Source organism: Drosophila persimilis, unplaced genomic scaffold (assembly GCF_003286085.1).
Source record: "Drosophila persimilis strain 14011-0111.01,24,50 unplaced genomic scaffold, DperRS2 tig00000000-arrow-pilon, whole genome shotgun sequence".
NCBI classification, from domain to species: Eukaryota; Metazoa; Arthropoda; class Insecta; order Diptera; family Drosophilidae; genus Drosophila; species Drosophila persimilis.
Window position 1 is genome coordinate 5,332,972 of NW_020825288.1, and position 17,518 is coordinate 5,350,489.

At 43.3% G+C, this 17,518-nt stretch overlaps 1 protein-coding gene across 1 annotated transcript; it reads left to right on the top strand.

The window, feature by feature from the left end:
* Positions 1-9,336: 9,336 nt before the first annotated feature.
* On the top strand, positions 9,337-15,269 carry LOC6598745. Its single transcript, XM_026984287.1, has 4 exons — positions 9,337-9,688; positions 14,914-15,063; positions 15,122-15,181; positions 15,237-15,269. Exons 1-4 carry the CDS (start codon positions 9,635-9,637, stop codon positions 15,267-15,269), a joined length of 297 nt encoding a protein of 98 aa, XP_026840088.1. The 5' UTR covers positions 9,337-9,634.
* Positions 15,270-17,518: the final 2,249 nt, after the last annotated feature.

The window sequence follows — 17,518 nt, forward strand, 5'->3', positions numbered from 1 at the left end:
TATAATGTTGTATTTATTCACTATTATTAACACACCCACACACACACACACACACACACCACTCACGAATATACACACATACGTACATACACTAGTGCACGCGCTCGCTCATGCAAAGGAGCATTCGGAGGGAACTGCATTGAATTTGATTTTGTTTTATGAATATGTATACTTATAATTTAGTTGCCAAAACCTACAACGCGTATACTAACTTAGTCCTCTATTGAATACTCTTAAATTATTTAAACACCAACCACAAAACAGCGCCGAACATTGAACACAATCCAAGCCCATCAAAACTAAAGTGGTAAACATTTAGAGCAAACCATAATATTGGGAGCGCCACTAATTATAATTGAAATTAGTTGAAGCAAACGGAAAACAACCAGCAAAAAAAAAACAAAAAACAAAATAAAATATGAAAAACATACAAAATGTAAAGCAAAAAAAAAAACATAAACCAGAATGCAAACCCATCTAAGAACAAGAAACAAAAACAACCGGCAACCAGAAGCAAAAACAGAAGAACGGAATGGAGTAGTTCCATTTATTCGAAGAACAGTGTCAATAATATGTAAGAAAATCAAAAAAAAAAAAACAAAACACATTTTAACATTCATTTGAAGGAGGAGAAGAAGAAGAAGGATGGTTAACATAACGGTACAGATAAAGGTAAAGATAAAGCTAATGCTAAATAAAAGTAATGTTGTGTAATTCAGATTAAATACGAGTAAAACAAACAAACAAAAACTGCATAAAAAACATAAACACAAAACATAATAATATAAATTTAATGAGAACAAAAATGTGCGATTTAAAATTATTATTTATATGAGGATGAACTTATAAAGAATAGAAATATAGCAAGTAAATTTTATTAAATTAAAATTTATATATATATAAAACCAACAACAACAACAAAACATCAAAACAAAACCCCAGTGAACTTTTACTGAATTTTCTTTGAAATTCGCAACCTAGCGAAGGTCTTCTACACAATTTTCAGATGACAAAAACTAGGGCTCAAGTCGGAATTGTAGCACTTTGGAACATCCCCATGGGGGGTACTGAGTTTGGGTTCTCTAAAGCTTTGTTGGCATTTAACATTGTGCAATTTTATTTAAATATTAGCTCTACAGTTTCTGGAGAAGTTACATAGTTTTAGATGCGTGAACATATTCCGCTGTTGGGATGATAATTTCCTACAGTCGATTCGAATTTCGTTTCGCTCGCTTCTTGGACAGGGCTGTGGCGTTTCTCCATGCAACATCCAGGCCCGAACCGGTTCGTGCAACAAAGAAACAAAATTGTAATCACTTCATGGATAAAATAAAGAATTTTGTAAGACCGTGATGGGTTATGTGCCGTTCCGTGCGTGTTCTTACGTGAGTAGCAGTCCCATCTCTAGTGCTAGTTGCCGCATGACACATCCACACATCGTTGAATTCGCCGCAATAATCTCCGTGACATAAAGCATGTATGGTTTCCGGGAAAGTCCCCGATTATATGTTGCTTATCGTTGTTATGGCTTGTCGCGGCGGCAGTGAAGATAGTGGCTGTGAATGGTCAAAGGCAATATTTTGGCTACACAACCAGCTAACCACACTGCCAAAGCGCATAGCCAATTGAATTTTCTGGATTTGATTTGGTCAAAACTGATTTTCGAATTTCGTTCATTTGTGATGGTTGGTGGAACGACAGGGTATATGCAGGTATATTCAAAACATAAACACCGAACACATCTCTTTCCTCTCTCCTCGCACCCGCTGCGTTTCGGTGCGAAGCTTTTGCGGTACGCCATCTTTTGGCTGGTGTTGGTGTAGCTTGCGGTGAACTGTGCGGAACGGAACGGAACGGACCGGGCGGGCGGTTGCCGTTTCGGGGGATTTCCCTCTATGCTGGTGTTTATGCTACGTTGCGTGTTGAAAGCTCTCGCCTGGGCGTTCGTTCGCTGCAAAATAGGCAATATTAGCTTTTAGTTATCGAGCCGTTATGTGGAGGTTATGTTTGGAATACTATAGGGAGGGAGTTGGGGATGGTTTAAGCTACTTCCCCTCCATGCCGTGATCTATGGCCTCCCCAAAAGATCCCACTCGGCTTGACAGCTGTGGTAACTTTGGATAATGGACTAAATATATATTTCAAGTTGATTGCCACATGCCATGGGGTTATTATGTTAATTACGGCTAGCTGCTCCAATTATAGTCGGTGTATTCAAGGTCATCGAAAGCGTGTCATAGTTCAAGCCACTTGAAGATGAAGGCTATGTGTGGAGCCATCTCAGTAGATGATTCGCTGTTGGAAAGTACCCTTGAGTGAAATAAAACCACAAATCATATAGGAGTACGATTCTTCATAGAAGACAATTCGCTTTTATTTCATTTATTTATTGAATATAAAAATCTCTTACAATTATGTGTGTAAATCTTAGAGTAACTTATTTAGTTGTTTAGTTGTAGTTGTAAATTATAAATCAGTTTGAGAAATTGTATCACACTAGCACAAAAATTGCATATTTCATTTAGTTATTCGCATATTTGTCTTGCATTCGGGAAGATTGTACGTTCTGGAATGTCGTACCAGATAGTGCATTTACAAGCTTCAGAATGTTTCAGTGCAAATGCACTCCTGACACGCAACCCAAAACCTTCAAAGGATGCTCAGTTAATCGTTTATCGTTGTCGCATATATCGGTTTATCGTTTAATCGTTTCTTTTTCAGCCCGTCGCGGTCGCGTAGGCAGTCTGGGCGTGGGCGTGGCAGCGACTCTGGCAGTCAGTGGATTTTCCTGCGGCTGTTACTGGATTTGGCAGAACAGAAACAAAAAAAAGAAGGGATACGAGGGAACACGAACTAACAGAAAAATCAAACAAAACCGAAACTCATGCAGAATAAAGCTGAACATGTGGGGCGAGAGAAGGTGCAATGAACCACCAGCGATTTGTGTGCGCGATCCGATCCAACGGAAACACCCATGTCAGCCCCCATCGAAAAATGAGTGATAAGCAATCGCAGGTGCCAAGGTGCGGAGCCGATAAGGCCCACCCGTTGCTGGTGGAAAGTGGGTCGATGCGGATCGCTGATTGCCGATCGGTGATCGGTTATACAAGTCATTTGTATGTCACAAAAAATGTCGCTTGCTCCCACTAAGTATGCTCTCGGGGGCCCATCAGTCACCGGTTAAATCCATGCGGAAACTGACAAAGTAAAACATGAATTGCTCCCCCGCCCTGACCAGGAGATAAGATAGGAAAGACGATTATAAGGTGATAAATGTACAATGTGGGGGGTGGGGGGGGGGGGGGGGGGGGGGGACTCCCACAGCATTTATGATCCCCTGCCCATCCGAACAGTTCCAAATGTTATTTGGAGCAAAGATTCGTTGTTTGTATTCTGCCAAAGGCAGCCTTCGATCTCGACTTGCATGGCTGCTTTTTACTCGACTCTCGGGGTGCGGCAAAATAAATCCAAAACGAGGCCAAACATTGAGCAGGCATTGGGCTCAAATTAACAAAAAAAAAATAAGAAACGACACGGAAAGCGAACCAAACACCAAGAAAAAGAAAAGCAGCAAATTAAAAAAACAAAATCCATATTTGTGGGACGGAAAAAGTAACAGAATTTTAGCAATTTATAAAAAAAACAACACACGCCGCGTACACGTGATGCGTCATCTGTGGCAACGAAGGGTATGGATGCCACATACGACTAAAGTTTTGGAAAGACGACTGACAGCCAATGAAAAGTTTCTGCTTATAAAAATTCATAATACGAGTATGTGTAAACCATTCAGTGTTGTTGTTTTTTTTAATCGCGTGCCAGCAAACCGAGTGCTTGAGTGTCTCTGTGTGTGCCTGTGTGTGTTCTAATTTCGAAAGAACAAGAGCTCGGTCAATTAAATAAATTATTGTTCATTACAGTCGCTCTGTGTGCGTGTGGCAGTGCGTGTGAGTGCTTAGGTGTGTGTTTATGGGGCGTATCGATAAATGAAAAGCTGGCTCGCTCATGAGCTTAAAAAGCAACGAAATGCGGTTTGGTTTTTGGTTTCTATGCCACGAAAAAAAATTTCTAAAATGCCCCAAAACATCAGTAGTACTCCACCCCTAGCCCCCTCCCTACCACTTTTCTCCCCTCTTTATGGCGCACTTAGTGGCTCAGTTATAATTTCATTAGGCAAATGCTGAGCATTTTTCATTAGCACTTTATGAAGCACCGACCCGTGCCCCTCCCCCCACAAACAACAACACGTTTACTTCCACTATCTGGGTCATCAAAGCTGCCACTGCCAACAAAGTTTCGGAGAAGTGTTGTCGTCACCGGAAGTGGCCCATAACGCTACTTAGATAAATTACAGTTTGACTTGGCCAAAAAAGTATTTGCAAATGCAAACATACACTCGAAGAGGTGGAAAATGGATTTTGGGGGTAAAGAAACAGCAACAGAAACAGAAGCAGAATATACCCAAACACCTAAGCTCCTCTCTCTCTCTCTCTCTCCAACAAACTACAAATACACTCAATGAAAAGTGTTCATTAGAAAGAACGTGTTTCCTTCTCGTTAACCAATTTGGTAGGTCGCATGATCGGCGCGGCCGAGTCACAAAACACGCACGCGGACTCTGGCAGTCGTATTATCTGCTAAACAGACACACACATACCCACACAAATCCACAATACATATAGTAGGTATATAAATACATATGTAGAAGCCAACGCACGCGCGCACACACAATCATCTGAGAGAAGAAACGCATAACGCTTGGAGAACGCTGCGTATACGTAATACCAATTGCGGAATGTTTGCTATTCCAGACGTGCTTTATCTGCAGACAGGCCAGACCCGACCAGACCAGACGGGGAGACAGACAAAAGCATAGAATGGCAACCCTTGTGCTGTCTGTCTGACGGGCAAAATATTTTAAAAATTTTATGAATGATTTTTCGGTTATTTCAAGTGAGCGCGGGCTCTCGCGTAGCAACACCCGTCCAGCCACAGCGATATGGAAGTAGAAAGAAGAAATTCCATGTATTCCAATGTACGAGTATTCCAGCAGCATTTGCCACTGCGGCGTTTATAAATAACAACAATTGACGCAGCTAACTAATGACGACTGTTGTGGCAGCAAAAGGCGGTATTTTTCGGCTGTTTTTATGGGAATTTTGTCTAAAATTAAAGACAACAGCCAAAAAAAAACTGAGTCATGCGCCAAAGGCGTGATAGCTAATGAGAATATATTTTTGAAAGAGCGAAAGATTAAGAGAAGCAGGGTCTGATATAGATGGAAAGGAAAGACCTACGAAAGGCAGGGGAAAATGTAATGAATGAACTCGTCAACGCCCTGGCACACTTAAATCTTTAATGTTCTGCCTCTAACTTTTAACTTTAACTCTTGTTTGGCTAAGAACAACAAAAGTGCCTTCGACTAGGACGACTAAAAACCCATCGACAAAACCTGATATCAAAGACTGTGTGTGTGCGTGTGTGTGTGTGTGTGTCTGTGAAGATTTGTTGGCAGGCTCAGGTTGACCCAAATCGGTAAAGGCCTTAAGCAAAGTCTATCGTATCGTATCGTATCGTGTCGTTTGCCTTCTTGGTGATGTAATAAGTGGCAAAGCGAAGTGACACACAAGTGTGCATTCAATGTGCCACAGAAAGAGGGGGGCCGAGGGCAGGAGTAGGCGGAAGCCGATGGGTCAGAGGTGGGCAATAGATGAGTTATGCAGTTGGCCATAAATTTGTCATTTCGAGTGCATTTTGGTCATATTTATAGAGCACTTCAAGACTTCGTTTTACGGGGCAGCAAACTAATAAATGTCAGAGCTCTCTGGCAAACACATATATATAGATATAGATAGATAGATAGATGCTCTTGTTCTTGTTCTTTCCACTTCGCATGGCAACATTTCACTTTTCATTTTACCCTGCAGTGCAACCCCCTTTCATCCCTTGCAAAATGTGCATTGCAATATTGGCCCAGTGCCAAAAAGAATCTTTATTTTTGGCTCCTTGGCTAAGCTCGCGAACTGCAGCCAGGCAGTGCCTATGTATCCGATAGATACTTATAGTCGTACACTCTTGGGCCATGCCAAAGTTATCTAGGTTGGCTATACTATATATACAATACAGTTATGCGCTGCTGCACTGACGGCCCGACCAAAAATCAATAGCCAGGCGGCCGCAAGGCCCGAAGCGGCCCATCCAGCTGTAATTATTGGAGGTGCCAAAAAACACATTTCAAACTAATCAAACTGCAGCCGAGGCTGAGGATGGGAATTCCCTTCCCCCACCCTACCCCCCTTGGGGGAATCTGGGTCGTAACACTGACCCACTTCCTTCTTTACATAACTGCTGTGCTGTGAAGGACGAAGGGGCGGTCGCGTTGCAGGAGGCCGAGATTGACCTCCATTTGGTATAGTTTTGCAGGCTGCTGCAATGGAATCTCCTCCACATATGACCTTGCGGCCCGGGCTGAAGGTCGCCTTTTGCCAGCAAACTTTCGAAACAAAAGACATCCAAAGAGCCTGAATGTATATTTAAACACTTGAAAACTTTCGAATGCTGGGACCCCAAACGAACCTACCGAAACACGTGATTCATTCAGACTGCTAGACTGGACTTATCAGCAAAACAACTAAATACTCTCGTACGTCTCGAACAACTCAGAGATTATTCAAGCAGCTTCCAAATAAACGCTGACTAACATATGTACATGGTACATATATGTATACTTTGTGGTAGGAGGTATATAGCTAACGATCCATCACTAAGTGACGCCGGCAATGATGTCATAACGATATCTGCTCATGACAGTCGACGTGTTTTGGGATGGTCTCTGTCTGTGGCTGTCTACGGCTGATATCAGTTAAAGTTCAAATTCCAAATGCAAATTTAGCTGAATCTACATATAAAATATACGTTTGAGCTCCTGGGCCAAGTTCTGTGTTCTATAATTTAAACAAAAAGAGCGGACTACAAAGTCCAATGGCATATACCTATCAAATTTGATATGCTAAATATACACATATTTGAGTGAAATGTTTTCGTTTTGTTTGGAACACACTTTTACGCAGATTTCTCTTGTATCAAAGTTGTTTTTCTATGGGTTTTTTAGCTTGAAGTTGAAGGCCTTCAAACTGGTTTTGTGTGCCCCTCTTGGGCCTCAAATCAATCAGCGGTCCATGAATCATGTTATATATGTCAGATAGTGTATTATTTAGGATAATATCTGAATCAGCCTGGGCTGTGACATTATCTGTTCGATATATGTTTGTGTGTTTGCTGCTCTGTGCTCTGTTTTCTGTGTCAAATGCATTTTTCAGTCATCCGCCCCCCACACACCCCACATATCAGAGTGAGTGTGTGTTGCCTCTATATATACACACGTATGTGTGTGAAAAGCCAACAAAAATCGACCTCATGGCGGAGGCATTGCAGTTATTTCATCACCCACACAGATACACACCCACACAGTGGCACAGTCTCCCCTAGTGTGTGTGTGTGTGGGGCCTTATATAAAAGTCTGCTCTGTTCTGTTCTATTCTGTTCGTTATTTTTACACGAAAATATTGCAATTGGCTGTTACCTCTACACATGCTTGAATTGTATCTATGCGATACACAAATATCTGTATATATTTTGTTTGTATTGCAAAAACCGTGCAAGGTCAAGTGATTACGTGTGTGTGTGTTTGTGTGGGGATTGTTTTTGTTGCTTTGAATCTCTCAAATTGCAAGTGCTGCTCGTCTTTGCTGTCTCTCTCTTTCTGCCATACTAAAATTGTTAGTTTATCGCCTGTATGTATTTCTGTTGTGCCTTTCATGTGGTGCCGCCGCTTGCCAAAGCTGGGCTTTAATTGAGCCAAGATTCCGCTTCACTTGGGGAATTAAATCCGATTTTTTTTGTGCAATTAACTTCAGGTGTACTCTGTCGTCGTCTCTCTCTCTCCCCCCTCCCCACTGTGACCCTGTAACCCTTTCTCTGCCAACCCAGTGCCTGACATTGTTTGAGCTAAATGTTGCCTGCATCTTATATAAGATTCGAATGGATATGCCACCAAAAAGGAAAATTTGGGTTACAAGCAAGTGCAGAAAAACTAAATTTAAAACATTCAGCAAGCGAGAAGAGGGCAACACTACGTGCGGTGTGAAAGAGAGGGAAGGCCGCCCCGCACAGTGGCCGCTGATTGTTTTAAACAAATTGCCAGGCCTGACGCCGAACACTATAGTGTGTGTTTGAGAGATATTTGTATCTGTATCTGTATCTGTATCTGTATCTGTTACGGAGTGTGTGGGTCCCGTAAAATTGTTCACATTGCATTGGCATTGTTTCGTACCGTGGCAATTACAGGGTGTCTCTCCAACAACTGTGTTGTTGTTGTTGTTGCTGTTGTTGCAGTTGCCAGTGTGCAATTGCATAATCCCCAGGGAAGTACTAAAACAACAAATTATAATGCAATTGCAGTGCAGATGTGCCGTGCCGTTGCTTTACGAATTGAACTGAAATAATGTTACGTATACGAAGGCCCAAATGTTGCTGTTGTTTATGCAATCCCATGCAATCCACAACGAGGGAAACAAACACAATGAAAACACTTGCGGGGAAAACTCAAAACGAAAACTGTGGCTGGACTGGACTGGACTGGGGGAAACAAAACAGCTGTGGGAGCCACTGGAGCCGCCACTGCCTCGAAATCCGTGCTCGAATCCGGCAAATCCGCAACGAAATCCACAACTGACTGTCGGATGCCTCTGTCCTACGTACGTCCACACCTGCCGCTGGCCACCTGCGCCTCAGTTGGACGCCTCCTGCCCGTGTGTGGCCGACTCGATGGGGAAATGAACACTGACGCTGACCGGGTGCAGGCAAGCAGCCGACAGCGGCCGCAGCCAGCGGCTGGCCTCACATCGTCAGCGTCAGCGGCAGCGGCAGAGAAGGCGACGGCGACGACGCCAGCGTCGACTGCAGCAGCGACTGCAGCGTGTTTTTGGCGTTTCGTTGCAAAGGAAAACTGTTACAATTTTAGGCCGATTTTCTTTTAGCCGAACGTTGCAGCGCGACGCGAACCGACAATGCTTTCCGTTTTGATGGCCACGCGGACGTGAATGAAAGAAACTTGCAGTTTGTGTGTGTGTGTGTGTGTGTGTGTGTGTGTGGCCGACCAAAGACGCTCTAAGGTGAAATATACTAAATGCAGGGCGGAATTTATTTCTGTACGGTCTTCTCTCGCTGCAACGCATGCAAATGCAGCAGCTGCCACAACAGCAACACACACAGGCAAATGGACAAGAACACGCACACACGAACACACGTACACGAACACGCACACTTGTCGGCAAACTTTTCATTTCGTTTCGCGTTTCGTTTCGAAAAACTAAAAAGTCAAACTACTTGGTCTAATGCTGAAGCTCAACTGTCAGCTGCTCGGTTCGGTTCCGTTCGAAAGCTAACACTCGGCGACACGACACGACACGCAAAGATAGGGAGAGAGCGTGCTTTTGGTGGCAAAGCTTTTGTCACTGCACTCACTCACTCACTCACCCTGGCGCTGTCTCTCTTTTTATCTATCGCTCTCGCACAAGCTCCGAGTGGGCCTGTGCCTGTGCCTGCATCTCCCTCACACCTACGAGTATCTCTCATGTCGCAGTTGCAGCTTGCATTGGGCGTTAATGTTCAAGGTCTCGGTGTGTATGTATGTATTTCTCTCTCTCTCTCTGTTTGTGCATGTCACAGTTTTGTATTTTTTTCCGTGAGAGCCCCCCAATTATGCGAAATTATCGATCAAATTTTGCTCTAAGGTCAACCTTAAATTGAAAATTCAGTTTTCCACCGCGATTATTTTGTTTGAGGCCAGGCCAGCCCGACACAGCTAGTATCGCAATTGTTAATCTTGTCATGCATCATGCATGGCCCGAAGCCTTTCGTGTGATTAGTGTCCCCCTCCCTGCCCCGTTCTCCCGTTTCCCCTGTTACTGTTATAATTTCGACACAAATTTAATCTGACACATTTGTGTGTTAAATGATTTAAGGCGACCCAACGCGGGGACCGCTAAAAATACCCAATAGAATTATAGATACAATTTTACAAAATAAGCGACTTGAAAAGTAGGTTTTCCAACGAATAGAGAACCCAAATACAAGTAACCTCTGTTCCAAGAATCTTTAAAAAAGAAGAGTCTCTGCTAACTGGGGGGATCTTCTTCTTAAAAAATCCCTTTTTTTGTTCTTATAAAGATGTGCAGATGTTTGCCAGATAGTACAGCCTCTGTATGATATACCAATCTAACCCTGGACTTCAATCGTTAGCGTAGAGTAAGAGTATAAAATAAATATAGTATCTATAAAAGAGTTTCAATCTCCCAACCACAAATGAATAAATAATATGCTAACCTTTGGTTCTTTCATGGGATATTGATTTTATCTGGTTCTCTCACGTTTCTAAGAACAGCAGCTAGCTTTAACTTTTAGCTGGAACTTGTTACCTACATATTTCATGCGATTGCGTAAGTTATAGTTTTTTATTGAATTTGATGGCATTATTTTATACGCGAATGAACAGCGTAATTCATCATAGACTTGTCATGAGGTCATCCATCGGCTGGAACAGCCACGGAACTGCGTCGAATAGAATGCACACAAGTCGATGGGTGACAATCGTTTGATTTTCCATCTCTTTTTAGTGGTGTCGAAAAAAAAAGGACACATTGCAATGACAAAACCCAAAGCGGTTGCATAACGTGAAAAAGAAAAGAAATTTTATTTGTACTTTTGTACAAAGAAGAAACGTGTTCGAGCAGAAAGAAAATCAATTTCGTTTTCCTTGACCTCATGGGGTCCCAGCCAGAGGTGGGGACGGACAGAGACAGAGCGATGGGAGAGCGATACTAGAGGGAGAGTGTCGACAAAGGATAATTGACGGTCATTTGAAATGCAAAGCGACAAAAGTGGCTGCAACAAATGTCGAAATAATGTCACCAGAGCATGCCTTTGCCTTGGGCACTGCCAGAGCCAGAGCCCAGAACCCACTCGTGGATGGCCAATTCACACCGTGGCACCCACCCCTCACCCCTCACCCCTCACCCCACACCCCTCAATCCGAAGATTGTCAGTGAGCCAAAAAGGCAAAGCGAAACGAAAATAGAAAATGCCAAACCAAATGGTTTTCATTTTGCAGCATTTGTTGCAGCCACGCCAGGCGATTGGATTGGGAGAAAATCCGTGGCAGCGGGGGATGGGGGATGGTAGGGGGGAATAGAGAGATAAATATAAATAACAAACCAAATCAATTTGCAGCATGAAAATCCTTTTAATTGTTTCTGCCAGAGATTTCGCTGCTTTGTAAATTTCACTCATTACTACGGACGGGTTGCTGTTCGGTGTGTTGTGTGGCATAATTAATGTTTTCAGGCGTTTTCAGAGCGTTGCGTTGCATGTCCGCACCCCCACCTCCCCCCGCCTGATGGATGGATGAGCGCTGCAAGTTTCTGTGTGCAGGGCGAGGGGGTATAAGAGGGGGAAAAGCAGTCAAATCAAATGTAAATGTAAATCAAATTCGAAACGAAATGAAATATTTTGAATGGATATCAAGAAAATGCTGAATAGAATCATATGCAATTTTTGTTTTCTCTCACTGATTATTTTCTAAAACGATGCTTAAACTCTTAAGATTATTTTACTCAAATTCCAATTTATCTTTTGTTTGTTTTTCTTTAAGCGGGATTTTTTTTAAATGAATCCAACTGAAGCTTATGGCTAAGGAAATTTTCATTTTTAGTATGGCAAAATCAAAGTTTGTAAAAGTAAAAGAACTGATAAACTGTTGATAAATTGGACTTGCGAAACGATATGTTATTTCAACACAAAAATAAAAGAAAGAATAAACGGAATGTTCAACAGTGGCATGACTCACCCTGTAATTGTTGTTGTTCTCGTTGCTGTTGTTGTTGCTGATGTTGCATTGTTGCAGAACGGCCATTGGATACCACCAGCTGTGTTCACTTGCTTGCACCATATTCAAAGCGAGCACAGGGTGTATCCCAACGGCAGTTGCACAGAGACACGAGACACGGAAGAGCTTTCAGCTGAAAGCTCAGCGCGGACACAAACTATTTCGCTCGCCCGCTCGCTCGCTCCTCCCTCTCGATGTATGTGGCTGCAGTCCAAGCTGTTTCGGGCACTTCCTATACTAAAATACTTTATGCATTTCCAATAAATGCCATTGCATTGAATTTCACCATTTCTAGCTGATCTTCATCTGGAAATTATATTTCACAATATTTTGAAACTAAAACTTGGGACTTTCGAGCCCATTTAGGGGAATAAAAATGCATATAATCCCTTAGCACCCTATTGATGAATTGTAATTAAAAATATCTGCAAGCTCACCAAAAATATGCAAATTAATCGATACACGACCTCTAAACACTCCATGTTATATTTATTCCTTATGCATTTATTTATTATGTATATTTTTTGCATTCTTTCCATCGGTCGACCACTGTTTTGGTCCGTTTCGGACCTATTCCGTGCGCTCGGGCCCAACAGCTGCCAGCCGACTTGTGGGATGTTCTATATATGTACCGATTGTATATGTGCCAGTGGATGTGTGTGTGTTTGTGTAGCTTGTGTATGAGCTGCCTACGCAGATTGCTGCACGGGCGTGGAAAGGTCAAGGCTCAAGAATACCAAACAATCCAGGATATATGTACGTAAGTTGCATATTCCAAAAGAGAGAACTGCAAGGCAAAGGGTCTCCCTGTCTCTTTCTGTGGGTGCGTGTTCTGCTTGCATGTGTGGGTGCCCTTTCCCTGTAAAACTCAACTGCTTAATTATTGAAATCTAATTGCCATATGCTTGCCACCAAAACGTGCGTCACACGGATTTTATGCTCACACTCCCACCTCCCGCCTCCCACACACAACTACACGCGCCACACGGGGCGCATTGCTGGTGGTGTTTATTCTCAGGCTTCGCTAATCAATTTTCCACACCTGATTCAGGTATTTTGGGCGACGCGCCTTTAAAATGAACTTGGACACGGTCACACTCACTCGAACAAAAGGGCGCACTGGGCGCATACTTAATCTCGGAACTGTGGCTGACCTCATCGGAGGCATGCCCGTCACTGAATGGTATGCCCGTTCCCGTGCGCCAGCAAGGAATCCACTCGGCCAGCATCCGGAAGCTGCAGCCTGAATGCCTGTGGGGGCGAGCTGGGTGTGGGCGTGGGCTCGCACAGGTGTACTGTTTTGGTCACCAGCCGTCGTATCCCGAAAGTATGCAACAGTATTCGACAGTCGGGCGGCAGTGGCAGCAGTTGGAGGCCAAGAGCAGCAGTAAAAAGCAAACAGTTGGCTGCCGTCGACAGCGATGCCGACGCCGACGCTGACTGCGGAGCAGCGCGCTGTGTCGTTAAGTCGCCCACGCAAAAGCTGTGCAGAGCCAAAGCTCCAGCCAGCTCTCTCCCTTTATCTCTCTCTCTCGCTCAGCTGGTGGCTTGCTTTCATTTGTTTTTGTTGAACTTAATCAATTACAATCACATACATACATACCTGCTCTGCTCTGCTCTGCTCTGCTCGCTCTCTCACTCTGGCTGCTTCTCCCTCTCTCGGTTTGCCGGTTTTCAAGTTCAAGTTTCTCAGAGAGTGCGCATGACTGCGCCATATTTGTTTGTCCGCTCGCGCTCTCCCTCTCTCACACACACACACACACATACTCGCACGAGCAAAGCCCAGTTGCAGTGTGGGTCCGTGGTGCACTTCGATTGTTTTCTCGTCGCTTGCTTTTTGCTGTCGTCATGCAAAAATCAACAAAATTTGTTTCTTGTGCTCCTCCGCCCTCTACTCCCAGTGTGGCGTCCCGCTTGCGGGAATGCTGATTGAGCCTGGCCCCTGTCTCCGCTCAGCTGCACTGAACTGTCGCTAATTAAATTTCCATGCTGACGCAGTGCCGCGAACTAAAAATAAATAAAGGGATTTTTGTTGAGCATCAGAAGCAGGCCAACATTATCGATTGCCAGGAGCTGGCTATTTACAAAAAAATATCTTTTAATTTTGTATGGTGGCGTAGATTAAAGGAATATTTCGATAAGAAAATATTTATGGCTCAGAAATGGGATGGGAAAATCATTAAACAGCTGACTCCGATTCTTGATTAACTTCCTCACCCTTCTTTAAACAAAGTTAACGAAAAGAAACTCTCGATTCCATTACCACCACAGAACTAGACGTCACGTAGGTCATTCATAGTTTTATAGGCTTTATAGGCATGTAATATAGTATATGGTAGGTAGAAATATACGTGAAGTAGATAATCCTATATTTCATGCTTCCCAACTCTCACTCTCCCTTTCCACCCATAAACAAACAAAAGATAAACATCTTAAAAATAATAGAAAAATGAAAAGAAAAGAATATTTAACTCCAAAAAATATTTACTGTAGCTATTACACAACTTGGACCTGCCTTTCGAAAAACCAATGCTTTTTGCTCTGTTCTATGTCCCATTCCTACTTATACAAACTTTGACCCCATTTTGTCACAGTTTCGTAAATCCAATATTTTTAAATAAAACTCGTGTACATACATCATCAGCACCTAGCATCAGCTATCGATTGGGCTCCGCGTGGATCTATAGGTGCCACAGAGTGCCACATTAACTATAATCCGATCGCGATGAATGGTAATGCATTGTTAGATATTCAATCGAGAAAAACCAGTGATTTATGTAGCCACCATTTTATTAATGAGGTTCCGCATTGATGCTGATTACTTCGCCTCGAAAATCAATTTAATGTCACTCTGTGAGAACTCTGGAAAACAGTCAACAGATAGAGCTAGAAATATGAATACTTCACCGAAAACACTCGGCAGAGTGGCAGTAATTGTGGTCTTAATCCTTATTGTACAAAACACACAGGGCCTGTTCAAGGCGACCAACATCAAGTGCCAATGCTATGACAAAACATTTTGTGAGTTTACGCAGTGCGAATTGAAGGTAGTTGGACGTGGCCTGGTGGCCATCAACATATACGTTAAGATCCATCAACTGCCAGTGAAGAAAGTCCTGGTGAGTGAAGCAATAGAGAAAACGAGAAGCAAACTATAATTGGAGCTCATAATTCTAGGTTAACGCAAGTCTTTTTCGGAGATTCAATGGCTTCCGGCCATTTCTTTACAATATTACTGTGGACTTTTGTGAGTTTATGCGGCACTCGAAACGCTATCCCTGGTTTGCCATAGCTCATGGCCAAATTTCGGGCTTCTCTAATCTGAATCATACCTGCCCCTACAATGTGAGTAAAGAACTTCAATGAATACCCCTAATTAATTTTTATTTGCTGTCAGAATGATATTATTGTCTCGAATATGGTACTGAATGATGCCATGCTGGAGAAGACGCCCTTCCCCACCGGATCCTACATGCTTCAGCTGACTGTCGGCAGTCCCGTGTGGCGTGGCATAACCCAAGTTATGGTCGATATTGTAGAGGTCTAGGGAGCAAAGCGATTGTTTGATTGATGTTGTAATGCTATAATTGTGTTTAGATTGAAACTACTCACTGGCAGATATATTTGTAGTGAATCACCCTAGTGAATAAATCAGCGTGAAAATCGCATTTCATTTTCTAGTATTTTTGCATGAAATTCACCCGCTCCCAAGGTCTTATCGAGTGCATTGCATTGCACACGGTCGCCGTTCGGGTCGTTGAGACTAGTGCAACGAACTCGGAACTAGTATGAACAAAAATGCGGGGGGCAATGAGTTAAATGTGTTATGTGGCCATAAAACATGGCCAGCACTTGGCAGTGGAAAATTTCTACGTACACCATAATATAAATCCAAAATAGAACAGAATATTACACATTTTTACTGAAATACTCCTAAGATGTGGCTATCTTTTTCTATTATAATTATTACAGTACAGAAATCGGAAGCTATATAAGAAATAAAAGCATTTCTATTATGAAATAAATTTAGAATAATACTTTTTAACAGATTTAATATTTATGGGACATGTAGGTTGTTCTTGAAACCCTTTAAAGAATTACATACGCATATATTTTACTATTCATGTGCCATCGATTTTCGGATTTCTTGTTTGGCTTGGTGGTGAGGGGTTCGGGACCAGTTGTGGGGTGATCCATGTTTTTATCTGCTGTTTCCATTAACTTTGGAGCAAGGAGCGGATTAATTAAATGGCCCACAGAAATTCTCGTTTTGCTTTGGCAGGTAGTTGGACTGGTCAGCGTGGGGTGGGGGTGTGTGAGGGGGTACGTACCCACACGGGAACGATTGCAGTCGCCACTCAGCGTAATCATCAACATCAATTCAATTAAAGCTCGTCGCTCGTATGTATGTATATGTACAGATAGATAGATATGTGTGCATGTGTGGGTCTCTGTGTGAGCGAAAGATAATAAAACTGAAAGGCAAAACAAAACGCATAGAGCAATAAGTGCGAATAAGTGTGGCAAAGCGTGTGGTGCAAGAACGTTTTTGTGTGCTTTTATCTGCCTGCCAGAGCGAGATAGCCATAGCAGAGAGGCCCTCTCCACATTCTTTGTGCAATGTTTGCCCGGCACCCCCTCCCCTCCCGCTCGCCCCTCAGCCCATCCGACTGTTTTCATTTGATGTTTGACGCGGTCTCGTTTTGGTTTTTGCTTTTGCTTTTGGCTTTGCCTCTGTTTTTGCTTCCTCTTTGTTTGACGGTGGCGGCTCGGCTGTTTCGGCTGGCTTCTCGCAACGAAACGAAACGAAAACGTGAGGCCATCTCGCTCTCGCAAAGAAACGTGCCAAACTGGTTTCCCACACACACACTCACACACATGCAGGTACAGCACAGCACTATGGCAGCTATGTATGACCATCTCGCTCTCTCTTTCGCTCTTTCGCGTTGTGCAAGAGGCTGGCCTGGCCGGTCGGTCGGTCGGTCTGTATGTACAACTAGTATCTTAACCTTGAACTTGAAACACAGATACACAGACACAGAGGCAGGCACACACACACAGACACACTCACACAGATACGGCAGAGAGCGCACGACGAAGCCGACACACTGAAAGCACGCGATGCGATGCGATACGATGCTTACGCCGACTGCGACAGACCGAAAGAGCTTTTATTTTTGCCATTTGCGTTTGTCTGTTCTCTCTATCTCTATCTCTATCTCTATCTCGCTCTCAATACCGCCGATACCTTTACTGACATTTTGGGAAGTGCAGCTTACGCGATGCATACGTAATAGAACGAACACCTGGGCGGACTCTAACCTTATTTATAGACCGCCACCCAACCATCCCATACACACACACACACACACACACACTCAAAGATGACGCCACTCTCGGTAATTAAAGCGTTAGTTTTCCATGAAGATGACTTTTCCTAGCCCAACCCCGTTCTCCAGCTTCCGTAATGAGTATTCTCATTCTCTCGATGTGTGGGGGTTCTGTGAAGATGGGGCGAAACTTACGTAAACGAATTTCGAAATCCCACTCACACAGCCACAGCGCAAATAACCT

What these genes read in the sequence shown, in the direction of transcription:
- LOC6598745 (XM_026984287.1), top strand. Translation starts at nt 9,635, where the DNA reads ATGTCGCAGTTGCAGCTTGCATTGGGCGTTAATGTTCAAGGTCTCGGT. An exon ending in TTCAAGGTCTCGGTGTGTAT is followed by an intron (nt 9,689 to 14,913) that starts GTATGTATTTCT and finishes CAAAACACACAG; the next exon opens with GGCCTGTTCAAGGCGACCAA. An exon ending in TGCCAGTGAAGAAAGTCCTG is followed by an intron (nt 15,064 to 15,121) that starts GTGAGTGAAGCA and finishes TCATAATTCTAG; the next exon opens with GTTAACGCAAGTCTTTTTCG.